This window comes from Vicugna pacos, chromosome X (assembly GCF_048564905.1).
Source record: "Vicugna pacos chromosome X, VicPac4, whole genome shotgun sequence".
NCBI lineage: Eukaryota > Metazoa > Chordata > Mammalia > Artiodactyla > Camelidae > Vicugna > Vicugna pacos.
Window position 1 is genome coordinate 80,548,253 of NC_133023.1, and position 14,329 is coordinate 80,562,581.

A 14,329-nucleotide genomic window follows, 5' to 3' on the forward strand; every position below is an offset into this window, starting at 1 on the left:
GAATTCGAGGATCACTCCGCCACTGCTTTAGACTGCACCAGCAACCTGCGAGGGAGTGACGCTCAGTTATTTGGAGGAGGGAAACTTCCAGACTAGTTGACTGTGCATCCTGAGTCCAACCGGGAAGCTTTTCTATTCGTTCACTTGCACCTTCCGTTAATACTCCTCTTTCCTGCCCAATCCCACTCTCATTGGTGTGAGCACCAAAACCAATTACAAATAGACCTGAGGTGGGACTATTTTTTTAGCGGATGGATCTCAGAGGAACGGCTCTTTTTTATTGTTAATGATTAGAAACAAATTTTTAGCGCTGCTCCCAGGGCTGCTGGGGTTATTTGCCTTCCACCTGTTCGCAAGACAGAGTTTCTACATACAACGGAAAATGTGCAAATATTAGAAATATATAAATATATATATATATAATTAGATATATGCTTAGAACTGGAGAATTAAGAAAATGAACATATGTGTATGTGTGTGAAGACTTATGTATGTTATATACCTATATGATTTGGGGGCGTTCAGTACATATTAGTAACTATTATGTGGTTGAATGTTATTGTAGTACAGTCATATCTTTTTATTTAGTTATGTTGAATGCCATAATTAATACACCTAATTGGAAATATTTACACCGAGTTAACAGCAGTTGAATTGACGTCTCCCAAGTAAAATAGACCATTACTTTCATAATTCTGAGGTATAGTTTTCTTTAAGCACCAAAAGGCCCAGAAAATACTTCATGTGGACTCCTTGGAGGCTCTTACAGGGATTTCCTGAAGAATTCTCCAGAACAGTTGTTACTTCAAACACTAGAATTTACCACTTTAGAATCTTTCAAGGCTTTGGACTTATTTCATAGGGGTCCACTTATCCTTAAATTCTACTCAGTTTAGAGTAGATTTGCAGCTCCAGAAATCACCACCACCCCAGGAGCTTAATATACAGTCAGTTAGAATGAGTGTTGTGTACATTTGGGCAAGTGTACAAGAGCACTTTGGGGCCCATTTATCTATGTCTATGCCTTAATCTGTGTATGTGTAACAGTTAACAGTGGTTTAAGGAAGTGTATGATGCATAGTTGCTTACATCTCAGTGTATTGGTCTATGCATGAAGCTGTGGAGATGCGTGGGAACGTTCTGTGTAGAGGTGCCTGCAAGTGGGAAAGACGGCCGGCTGCCCAAGGTAGGGGGGATGATTGACAGCAGACAGTCCCGCCCCCTTCCCCTCCATTCCTTCCTCTCCTGGTGCATGGAACTATCTTTTGAGTGCGGCAAGTTGTAGCGAGCACCGCTGACCGTGTTTCCCTTTGAGGCACCTCTTATCTAGAAGCTGAGTTTAGTTTCTTCCGAAGTGAGCTACTTCGCTCCCTTACCCCATCCTCCTGAATAAGGAAACAGCCTCCAAGCATCAGCGGAGCCCGATGAACCGCGGCCGCGGAGCCGCTTAGCAGTCTCCCGGGACCCAGCTCCGGAGGAGCCGCAAGCATGCACCCTGGGTGAGCTGTTGCTGCCCCGAGTTCCCCTTCTCTTTCTTACTTTGGGCTACTTTGCCGGACCGGGACTATACTTACACTTCTGTCATTGCAGAGAAAGTGGGGACAGGCAGCAAAAAGGAGTCTGGGGGTCTATGGACAGACGCAGGACCCCGCAGCCTAGAGAGCCCATGTTATTCACCCTCCCTCTCGTTTCAGGTTGTGGCTGCTCCTGGTTACGTTGTGCCTGACCGAGGAACTGGCAGGAGCGGTGAGTCTCTTCTCCCGACCCCTTTCCCTCCTCCTCCTTTGACCCTCTTCCCATCCCACCTCTTGTGTTTGTGTTAGGGGATGACAGAGGATTGCACCAGGAATTGGAGTTCACATCACTCCCATTTCTATTGGGAGTTAATGGGGTTCTTAGAGAGGAATAGCACAGTGTCAGGCTAACGCCTTTGGAACTCAGGCATCTTTCTGTCCCTAAACGTTGTAAGGGGTTATGAATATAGAACTAGAAGATACAAGAGGCACGGATTTCTGAGCCTCTTCTGGGACGACTTAAGATGACTGACATCTGATGCCTTTCTCTGCAACAGTCTCCAAGGCAAAAGAAATGTAAATTTCCCTGGTCTACAAGAACATGAATTGGCACACAAGTTTGAACGTGGAAGGAGAACATAAGTAGTGAGACTTGAAAGTGCCGCTGATGTTATAGAAGTTAAACTTAAGTATTTTCTTGTGAGTCCTTTGACAGTAAGTACCAAGTGACAACATCTGGAGTCTTTAACCCCCTGAAATGCACTGATACCTCTGCTGATGTTCAGTTTCTGCTTGATGTTTCCTTTTACTGGTTTTCTGTGTCATCAGAAAGTTAAAAGTTAAAGTGATTAGAACAGGAAAAAAAATTCTAAAAGTTAACATTTCATAGGCTGTTTAGACATTATCCATCGAATCAGCTAGGGAATGCAGGCAAAGAAATTCCTGTAGACATTTGGTCAAGAAAAGTTTAATGGATCCCAGAAAGTAGAGAGACCTCCAATGGAATTACTAGGATAAGTTACCAAAGGTGGAGTGTGACCTGAATAATCAGAGATGCTGCAGTTTTCCAGGCTTTCTAGCAACTTATGCTGGCAGAAATAAAGTTAACTGTTGAGTTCAAATATGAAGTTGTTCAACTATTGAGTACTATTTCACTGCTTTATTAAAAAAAACTCTTAATAGTAGCCAAAGTCATGCATGTACTATATTTGTGTATCTGTATATGTGTGTATTTGTGTGTATGTGTGTGCATATGTATATATATAATATAGGTGACAGATAAATATATATTCCAAATATTTACCTTGTAGGTTTTGACAATTTTCAACTGATTGGCTCTATTTTTAACACTTTAAATATTTAAAAATAGTATTTATAGAGCCATACTTAATTCAACCTAATAAAATTACCTAATACTTTTATGGGAAAATAATAGATTACTTTGTCTTGGTATATGTCTTTAAGAAAATATCAGCATGAAGTGAAATGACTTCTATGAAAAGAAGATGATGCCAGAAAACTTGACTTTTAACATTTTGTGACCTCTTAACTCAGAATATCAGCTTTTATGTAAATAAATTCTTGACTTTGTAAGCAGGAGTATTAATCTAAGGTTCTGCACACTTCTCGGTCTGATTCCTCCAGTATACAAGTTTAGTTCTGTGTTACTTTGAGGCTCAATACTACATTTCTTGAAAATGCCAGGTTTTGATTAGTTAACAATTTGTCCAGGAATCTTGCCACTTGTAAAAATGTCATGTTTGGGCAGAATCCCCTCCAGTAAAACCTTTATTTCCAACTCTGGCTGGTTGTATTCCGTGTACTTTCGGGAAGAGCATTGACAAACCATTCTGTATAGCTGGAGTCTTCCCAAACACTGCATCCTATCACTTGATGTCCTAAAAATTCACTAGAGGATGTTGCCTTCATTTCATAGATGTACTGAAGCATGGCTCCAAAATCAAGAACTGCATTGGTGTGTAGATTTTAAACTCTACAATGTTACCTGCTATGTCAGTGTGACTGACCCTCGTAAGATTAAAATAAACCTTGAGATGCACTGACAATACTTTATTTTTTTGCCTTATTTACGTTTATAATTGCTTCCTTCCCTTGTTGTTTCCTTCTGCATAGTATCTTTGACATTGTAAAGCTAATTTTTAATTTTTGAAAAAATGGCAAAGAGAAAGAGGAGAATAACAGGGTAAGTTCTCAGAAGGTGACTTTTCTGAGGGGAGCTTTTTCCTTTGTACTCTTTGTACTGGATTCTCATCTATATTGGCTGCTTCTCATCTTTTACTCTCGATTCCAATTTATCCTCCAGCTTTGTAATGTTTTTGACTTGTCAGATGATTTTAAACATTTGAATTCTCTGTACCTTTTTGACTTATATTAATGAGAAATGATTTATAAAGAGATTGACAGGAACTATGTTGTGCTTCACTATGAGAAAGTCTCTTCACTGGGAGGGTTACATTGCCAATAATGGAATGTTGGTGAGCATTTAAGATAGGGTCATTTAGGTGCTTTTGAGTTGTTTCTTTGTCAAAGTTTATAAAGCAGTGCTTTTGAGGGGATGGAAAGCTAAATGTTAAAAGCCAGGATTAAATAATGAGTTTTCATTAAATTTCTTTTAATGGAGTACTGATTTTCATTCATGTGAAAATTTTCACAATTTATCTGAATGAGATAGAGCCTAAAATGTCAGGATATCCATAATCATTTTTTGGTCATTAAGTGCCTAAGGCCCAGCACACAAAGATTCATTTAAATGTAGCCTCTAACACTGTAGGAGTTTCCTTTCTCAGATAATGGTGGTCATTATGTTCCTTAAAGGATAGAATATTTAATGATGAATTATTATCTGTATCATGGTAGAGAAGAGACTAGAAAGATCCATATCTCACCATAGGCCAACATGTTAAGGAGTTAAAATATTTCCCAAATTAGTCAGGGCCCTTCTGTTTTCTTCCCACTTTGCCCTAAATCTGCTTTTACAAAAGGCTCTAATACGACCAAGCATATTTAAAAGTCAGAGCCTGGTGGGAGAGTTATTTGAGTGGGGAAGAAGGGGCAAAGGGGAGAAAACATCTATTATCCCCTCTGCGTGGAACACAGGTAAAGTGCCTTTAACCACATTCCAGTCAAGGTCTGATTGAAATACAAACTTTTCTGAAAGTTGTAACTTGCTCAGATTGGTCCTTTCCAATGTGATTTTCAGTCATAATCACAGTCATCAGAGTATGAATGGGGTAAGATTTTTCAGAGATGGAGAAAATCCCTTCCTAATCTAAGGATCAAGAGAAGTATTTGTCTTGTTTGGGATGTCTCTAGGATTTCTTTCTTTTTTTTTTAACAACTCTTGTGATATAATTTACATACCACAAATTTGCCCATTTTATGTATACAATTCAGTGATTTTTTTAGTAAATTTACCCAGTTGTACAACCATCACTATATCCAGGTTTAGAACATTTTCATCACCCCAATAAGATCCTTCATATCCGCTTAGTTAATTCCTATTCCCACCCCCAGCCCTAGGCAAGCATGAATCTACTTTTCTATCTCTACAGATTTGTCTTTTCTAGACATTTCATATAAATAGAAGTATATAATGTATAATCTTTTATGTTTAGCATCTTTCACTGAGCATAGTATTTTTGAAGGTCATTCATATTGCAGCATGTAGCAGTACTTTACTCTTTTTTTATTCGTACTGGTATTGGTATTTAGCATTGGTATTCCATTATGGATATACCCCATTTTGTTTATGCATTCACCAGTTAATGGACATTTGGGCTCTTTCCACTTTTGGCTTTTATAAACAATGCTCCTATGAACATTAACATACAGGTCTTTGTGTGGACATAAATTTTATTTCTCTTGACTAGATAAATTTACTGAGTTGTATGAAAACTTTATATTTAACCTTTTAAGAAACTGCAAAACTGTTCTCCAGAGTAGCTGTACCACCTCACATTCCCATCAGCAGTGTAGGAAAATTCCTGTTTCACTACATCTTTGTCAACACTTGTTATTGTCTGTCACTTTCATTATAACCATCCTGACGGATGTCGAGTGGTGTCCCATTGTGCTTTTAATTTGTGTTTTCCTAATGATTAACCACGTTAAACATCTCTTCAAGTGCTTGTTGGCCATTTGTATATCTTTTTTGGAGAAATGTCTAGCCAAATCTTTTGCCCATTTAAAAACTGGATTGTCCTCTTACTGTTGCATTGTAAGAGTTCTTTGTGTATTCTAGATACGAGTTTTTTTTTTTACCATATATACAATTCACAAATATTTTCTCCCAGACCGTAGCTTATCTTTTCATTTTCTTAATATGAATTATTAAAGTAGTCTTTTGCTTTACCTACTAGCAAATATCCAATATCGGCTAGCTATGACTAATTGCGATATATAACATACATATGTGTGTATGTATGGACATAGAATATCTATCTTGGGATGACTAGGGATACTGATACATATGTATGAGTACCTCATCAAGTGAACCATCAAATAACTACATATATAAGTAACACAATAGATGATAATGTAGTTACACTATGGACAGGTCAAAAGGAACATTTTAATATAGTAAAAAGAGGAAATAGATATTGTTTAATGTGTTACTAAAGAAGAAGATAGATATATTACTATATCACAAATTTGTTTTATTATATATATTGATGATTGTATTTCAATATAATTGGTTTCTATTGTGATCTCATGTATTTTATTGAATATGTTTAAAAATAGTATTCTGAAAAAGAGTCCATAGGCTTCACCAGACTGCCAAAGTAATCTATGACATTGAAAAAGAACCCTCTAGTTATGCAATTGGCTTTTACAGTAAACAAATTGTCACCATCTAACGCTTCTTCAGGTGTTAGGACATTTGTATTGACTACAAGTGCCAACAGTCTTCTAGATTTTAGGCATAGTATGGAGTCTCCAGTAAACATGCCCCGAGTTTCTATAAGATCATAGATAGTCAAGGCAGATCACAGGAGCAAAGTATGCTGTTCTCCTAATTACTTCGTTAATATAATAATGAAACAAATAGATTGACTTTAATTATCAATATACATTGGTTTTTGCTTGCCTCAATTATAAGAATAATTCCATAATTTCACTAACATGTTTGGAATATAGATTTGTCCTATCTTGTGTAGATGATAAGACATACACACATATAGAAAAACATTAGGAAAGCACCATGCTGTATTAAATTACCAAGTGCTTTTAAGCTGACTAAATGTCCTAACGAAGCAGATCGTAAGGCTCTAACTTGTTTTAAAGTCTAACTAAATATAAATAGAAGACATGAGAAGCATGCCCAAGGGGAAAAAGTGATGGGAAATTAGCTAAGAACAATTATCCACTCTCTTACCATCTGGAATTTATCCCTCTTCTAGGGTTTTTTTCCCTCTACAAACAATATTGAAGTCTCCACCATTATGAAAACAAATAAAATTTTAAAAACCATGGCTTCATTTTCCTCTGTAACTCTAACCACCTCAATCACATTACGACCAAATTCCTGGTCATTGTCTACTCTTCTTCAACAACCATTTACCCTTTAGCCTATTACAGTCTAGACTGAAGCTATTCCACCAAAATTGCCCTCTTTCAAGTTACTAAGGGGTACCTAATGCCAAGCCCAGTGGTTTCATTGCAATCCCCATTCTATCTGACATCTTTACAGTAGTGTTTGGCATTTTCCAATCATTCTGAAAAATGATATCTCATTGTTTCTCTTTACACTTCTCTGATATTTTAATTTCATTCATTCAAAATTTATTCATTGAGCAACCACTGTATTCTAAATAATATGCCCGGTTCTGGTGACACGGTGGCGAACAAGTCAGGCATGATCTTTGCTTTCATGGAACTTACCATCTTCATCACTCACTGGTCATAAAATGGTGGTTTTGCTCTGCATTTTATGTTTTGCCTTCTTCTTGCCTCAGCAATTTTAACTATGCCTCCCATACATTGATGACTATCAAATTTATATTCCCAGCCCAGATGTCTCTTTTTAGCTCCAAACCTTTATTTGCAATTACCTACTAATCCCTTGCATTTTATCTCAATTAGTTGATACCTACAAAGCATTTAAAATGGTGCCTAGAGCTTAGTATAAGCACTCAACCAGTGCCAACTATTGTGTTGTATTGCCCCAAAACACAGTGTATCCAAACATGAAAATATTTTCTAGTCCTTCCCATGACACTCCAACATGCTATCATTTTTATCATTATTAAAGTCATCACCATCCACTCAGTCTCAAGCAAGAAACTATAGAATCAGACACCCACTCTCATAATCTCCATCTTCACCAACTTCCATTAGTTTTACCAAAAATCTGCAGAATCTAGTTTTCTACTCATATTCTCATGGTTCCAAATATCATCATCATATATAAATAATCTCTTAACAGTTTTCCTACCTCCTGACTCCATTCTAATCTCTACACTGCCACCAGAGTTATTTTACTAACAACAAATCTAATTACATTATCACCTGATTTAAAAGTTTTGTTGGTTTCTTGTTTCTTCCAGGATTAAAATACATACTATTTGGCCTAAGACATGGAAGGGCCTTCAGTACCTGGCCCTGGCTACCATTCCAGCCTCATGTCTGAATGTGTTTTTCCTGCCACCTCTCCCTCTCGGATTCAAAGTGTATATTACACTTCCTTCAGACTGAATGTCTCTCCATTCCCAAACCACTTTATGTTCTTTCACATTTATTTGCATATGCCATCCCCTCTATCTGGGATGTCTTTCTCCACCATTTATACCTTTTCTACCTAGTAAACTCCTACTCAATCTTTAATACCCAGATAAAATGTCATTTCTTCTATGAAGCTGCCCCAGACCTCTTTGGAAAGAATTTACTCTTTCTCTTTGGGCCCCCTTTGGTGGCACCTACCACACAGTTGTGAAATTCCTATGCTTATATGTCATGTTGCCCTCTTCAAACTTAAACTTACAATGTCCAGGATACTGCCAAACATATAGTAGGTGACTGATAGGTGACGTTCAAGTGAGTAAACAGATCTACTCCTAATGGCCTGTAGCAAGTTCCTTTTCCTTATCTGTCTTAAGAATTACAAATGTTATTTCTAATAACAATGGCTTTGATGGAAAAAATAACAAACTCGTTCAATGGTATAATGTTTAAGAAAATGAACTCTGGAATCAGACTTATGTTTGAATGCTGCCTCAGCCCTCTTTGTGACTTAGGATGAGTTATTTTTCCTTTGTGAGTCTCACTTTTCTCATCAGTAAAAAAGGGATAATGACATCTTCCTTCTGAGAGTGTTGGGTGATTAGAAGAGATAAAGTGTGTGCAGTTACCATTCACAAGGTAGTTGCTAAGTCCCCACTCTATCCCCCAACAAGTATTCTCTATTTCTTTTAATGTGGAGGGAAAATTAAAAAGTATTTCCCAATTTTGACAACAGATATATAAGATGGGAAAAGGGGAGGTGTCAGAGAAGACTCTCATTTTGTAGATTGTATGTCTAGAAGAATAGTCATGTTTCTCAGTTGTCCCCCTTGTCTCTTTTTCCCTTTTCTACGGCTTTAATAATGACATACAATTACTAGTGCTTTAAATTTACAAAGCACTTTCTCAACATTATTTTATTAGCTGCTCAAGACTACCCTGTGAAGTATATGGGGCAACTCTTCCTAGCTCAGAGAGATTAGCTGATTTATCCAAGACCACAAAACCAGCCAATGGCAGAATTTGGGTTAAACCCACCATACTGTGCTGTCTCTAATTCAGGCATTTTATCATCTCTTATCTGAACTCCTACAACAGACATAACCGTTCTTCTGGTTTCAGTCTTCCCCTGCCTCCCACCCCCTCTCCTGATATCCGTCCTCTCTGCAAGCAAAGGGCCTATTCTAAACCACACATATGATCATGCCACTCCAAGCTCCCTGTACCCATCATCATCTGGCCCTGCCTACCCATCCAACCCCGTCTCCTGTTACTGTTCTCATACCAGCATTTGGACCCACAGTATGCTTTTGGTGTTGGCTCGATGTGCCATGCAGAGTCACTCCTACTTCTCCTGCTGTTTGAAACACCTTTCTTTTCTCATCCCCTGCATTCCTCCTATCTCTGCAGATGGACATATAATTCTTCCCGTAAGGCCCACTTTAGTATTTTTCTGAAGTCTCCCCTTCATTCTGTCCTTTTGTCTCTCCATCTATTTTTCCTTCTTTCCTTCCTTCAATGAATATTTATTTAGTGCCTTCTATGTGCCAAGCCCCTGTTGTTTGAAGGACCATGGCAAGTACTAAGCCAATGTGGCTGGAGCATGGGGAGTGTGAAGTGGAGGGTGGGAGGCAGAGCACTGTGGGAGATGAGGCAGGAGGAAAAGGAAAGGGCCAGACCTGCCCTGCACTTTTATTTGCTTCCTGACTCCTTAGAGCATTTACCTAATGCCTGTGCCAAAGTGTGTTTCTCCAGGTGGAGTGTGATGGGCATCCTAGTTATTTCTGGCTACCTACTCTGCCCGACACTGGCAAATCCTTTATGCATGGAAGGCTCACTCCCGTGGCCCACAGCCACCCCTTCTGGATTTATAAAATTTAGACAAGCCATGAAGTATGTGTCTTTTCTCACATGGTTCCATGTTTTAAGTCTGGAGGTCTGTTTCCTGATTTTTTTTCCCTTAATGGATTATAGTGCAGTTAAAAAATAAAGAGCTCCATATTTGTAACCAAATGTTCCTAGGTTCAAATACAGCCTCCATCATTAATTATAGCCTTAGTTATTAAATCACTAAATATATTACTAGCTATAAAATTATTACTATTGTTGTTATGTCACTCACTGTGATTGTCTCTATACAAACATATGGGTTGTGAGCCCATCTAGGGAATATTTTACAGAGAATTGCTTAATTATGTGTTGAATTTGTATTTCAAGCTTCCTAAAGGGAGGAAAGGAGTTATAATTGTTATGCTTGTTTCAGTTTCCCCAAAGCCTCTTCTACTTCTGCTGCCTTAGGTTTGTGACCTCCTGTGGAAGCCAGGATCCCAATGAAAGATTATGTCTGAAGACACCTCTTCAGGCATCTTTGAAATCCTGGTTCCCCTTAGTCTAACGACAATAGGGCTAGTTTGCTGCTATCTCTCCTTGCTTTTACTGAGGGGGAGTTGGTACTCTTCAGTGGAAAATTCCCTGGCCCTAAAGCTCTGTAACAGCATTTATACCTCGGAGAGACCAGGCTTTCCCAGAAACGTCTAAGACTTCTGGCCAAGAGGCTGAATTGGTCCTTTGGGAGACAGATTTTCTCTGACGGAGGGTATGAACATTAAGTGGAATTTCTCCTTTGCTCTGTAAAGCTTTGAGTGACCATTTTTCCTCACCCAGAGGGAAGAGGGTTGGCAGAGAAAATCTAAAATGCCTAGAATCTCTAAATTCTGTTTGTGAGCGTAGCAGATCCCTTGAAGATGAGGATCAACTGTGGATTTGTAAGATTTATGTGACCTTGCCTTGGTGATAAGATTAAGTTGCATAGATACTTACCAGCACCTAGAATGCAACTGGATGTTGAGAGCATGCGCATAGATAACAATATTGGTGCTGGTGTTGATAATGATGAAGAAGAAGAAAAAGAATTATTAGAGCACTTTTCAAAATTCATAGCAGTAGACCCTTTCCCCACCAGAAACAAAATATCATATGACCACTATAAAAACCAAACCAAAGTACTAATAAGTCAACATTTTTAACATTTATTTATTTGTAAACTGATTGAGAAGGAAGAGACTAAAAAGAACCATGAAATCTGAAATTGACAGCTATGGTAGTCATAGTCTCCAGTTTATTTCTGTGCAGAGAAAATTCTGATGTACTCAAATAAGTAATGCTTTTTTTTTTATTAATAGTTTGTCTTGTCATCTCAGGATACTCCTCAGTTAAACAGACATAGCAAGAAAATCCCTCTTTCCAGGTCTACATAGACTACTCTCCCTTTCTTCTCACTTGCATTCTCTTTCTTTCTCACATGCACACATAAATACACATTGTTACCTTGGCAGCACACATTAGCATAATCAGTGATGGTTTCTGATGTGCTCATGTTTGGTATGTAAACCATCTGAATGGTTCATGTGGTTGTTTAAAATAGCTTAAAATATGTTTTTAAATGAAACTAAAATCAGATGTTTTGAAACTGTGGAGATACTTCCACTATTTAAAAACACCAGATTATGTGATAATCCAACATTAAACTTCATAGGACATAATGAAGTGTTATAGAAGGTGAAAGAAGGAAAAAAGAAGGAAGAAGTAAGGATAGAAAAAAGGAAGAGGTCAGTATGGATTGTAGTTAGAGAAATCTTCAAGAAGTAGAATTTGTGCTGGGCCTTAACGGACTAGTGGAAAATGAGTGATAAATGCAGAGACTGCATATCCTAGATTTTCCAGGACATCCTTGATTTCAACTTTTCTTATCTAGATCTCTATAAATATACTTGTATTTGTCAGGACAGATGATTTATCTTTGATTTAAAAATGTAGTCTAAGGAAACCATAAACAAAACGAAAAGACAACCTACGGACTAGGAGAAAATATTTGCAAATGATGCGACTGACAAGGACTTAATTTTCCAGAATATACAAACAGCTCATACAACTCGATAATAAAAAAGCAAACAACCCAATCAAAAATGCACAGAAGGCCTAAGTAGACATTTCTCCAAGGAAGACATACATATGGCCAACAGGCACATGAAAAGATGCTCAGTATCACTAATTACCAGAGAAATGCAAGTCAAAACTATGATGAGGTATCACCTCACACCAGTCAGAATGGCCATCATTAAAAAGTCCATAGAGTGGAGGTATAGCTCAGTGGTAGTGAGCGTGCTTAGCATGTGTGATGTCATGGGTTCAATCCCCAGTACCTCCATTAAAATAAAAATAAATAGATAAACAAACAGACACCTAACTACTTCCCCCCCCCCAAAAAAAAACACACAAGAAAAATGCCCATAAGCAATAAATACTGGAGAGGGTGTGGAGAAAAGGGAACCCTCGTACACTGTTATTGGGAATGTAAACTGGTACAACCACAATGGAAAACAGTATGGAGATTCCTTAAAAAACTAAAAATAGACTTACCATATGATCCACCAATCCCACTCCTGGGTATATGTCTAGAGGAAACTCTAATTCAAAAAAATACATACATCCCAATGTTCATAGCAGCACTATTTACGGTAGTCAAGACATGGAAGCAACCTAAATGTCCATTGACAGAGGATTGGATAAAGAAGATGTGTATACAGATACAATGGGATACTACTCAGCCATAAAAAAGAATAAAATAATGCCATTTGCAGCAACATGGATGGGCATGGAGATTGTCATATTAAGTGAAGTAGGTCAGACAGAAAGACAAACATCATATGATATCACTTATATGTGGAATCTAAAAAATAATACAAATGAACTTATTTACAAAACAGTAATAGACTCACGGACATAGAAAACAAACTTATGGTTACCAAAGGGGAAAGTGGGGAGGGATACGTTAAGAGTTTAAGGATTATCAGATACAAACTACTATATATAAAATAGATAAAAACAAGGTCTTACTGTATAGCACAGGAAACTATATTCAGTACCTTGTAATAGCCTATAATGAAAAAGAATATGTAAAAGAATATATTGTATATATATGTATAACTGAATCACTATGGTGTACACCAGAAGCTAACACAACGCTTTAAATCAACTGTACTTCAATTTTTAAAAATGTAGTCCTATTAAATATCAGAGAGAGAAGCTGACCAGAGCAGAAGCAGAAGCATGGAGGCAGTATCAGTGTGCAGTGTGTCTGAGGAAATTAGAAAAAGGCACATTTTCCAAAAAAAAAGAAAAGAAAGAAAGAAAATGGAACATTTTCCTCTAGGCAGTCAGAGCTCCCTGCCAAGCCTCACTCCTTGGTAAGCAGCAAGCAGTCTGGATTTCAGCTCCCACTTGCCACCTCAGTCAAGTTTCGTTTTGCAGTGAACCCTGTGAACAGTCTTACACTACAGTCCTAGCAAGAATGAATGTGATCGAATAGAGGGTAGTGAGGAGAGCTACCTGGCTAAAGCGCAGGAGTAGAGGGAATGACTGGACAGCTGGAGCAGGGTTAGGTTATGGAGGTCTTAAAAGCCAGGCAGAGAAGAGTTTGGCTCTAAAATGCTGTACTATTTGAGGGAAATACTGACGTGATCAGGGTCGTCTTTTGCCCACTCTTCTCATGTCAGACAATTGCCCATATGTATAACTCCCTGTATACTCTATCTCCAACATGAATACACATGCCAAGGGTCTGCTCTGTTTATTTTTATTTCTTTTTTTATTTTTATTATAAAGATGAACACTCTAGCTATAACCACAGTCTTTGTCTTTACTTTCTTCCCTTCTATATATTATCCTAAATCAGTGCTTTTATCCTTCCCTTGCTCAAGAAGTTGTAATATCACCCAGATGCCTACTCCATTAAAACATTGTATTTCTCCCACCCACCCACCCTCCAAAATCTCTCCCTCTGGGACTGCTGGAAAAATTGAAGCCACGATGGTCAAGTTGGAAGAGATCTGTAGCTTTCTCTGGTTCAATGTCCAGCACCTGTTTTGAACCCTCAGCCCGATCTCCCCCATCTTGAGGCCCCACTTAAGGCTCCCACTCTCCCTAACGGCTGTGATAGCCAAAGGTGCTGAGAGACATGGCTGCTCCTTTGTCCACTGACTCCCAGTTTATATTCTCCCTGTCAGACTGTAAGTCAG

The 14,329-nt window shown here is 38.1% G+C and overlaps 1 protein-coding gene across 2 annotated transcripts in view; it reads left to right on the plus strand.

The window, feature by feature from the left end:
* The first annotated feature begins 1,241 nt into the window (after positions 1-1,241).
* The window catches only part of COL4A6 (collagen type IV alpha 6 chain), a 273,455-nt gene continuing 260,367 nt past the window's right edge, over positions 1,242-14,329 (plus strand). For both annotated transcript variants that reach the window (XM_072955625.1, XM_072955623.1), the window contains exons 1-2: positions 1,242-1,499; positions 1,695-1,746. In XM_072955625.1, the coding sequence (XP_072811726.1) occupies positions 1,489-1,499; positions 1,695-1,746 (63 nt within the window). In that variant the 5' untranslated portion in view covers positions 1,242-1,488. The remainder of the gene's footprint in view (positions 1,500-1,694; positions 1,747-14,329) is intronic.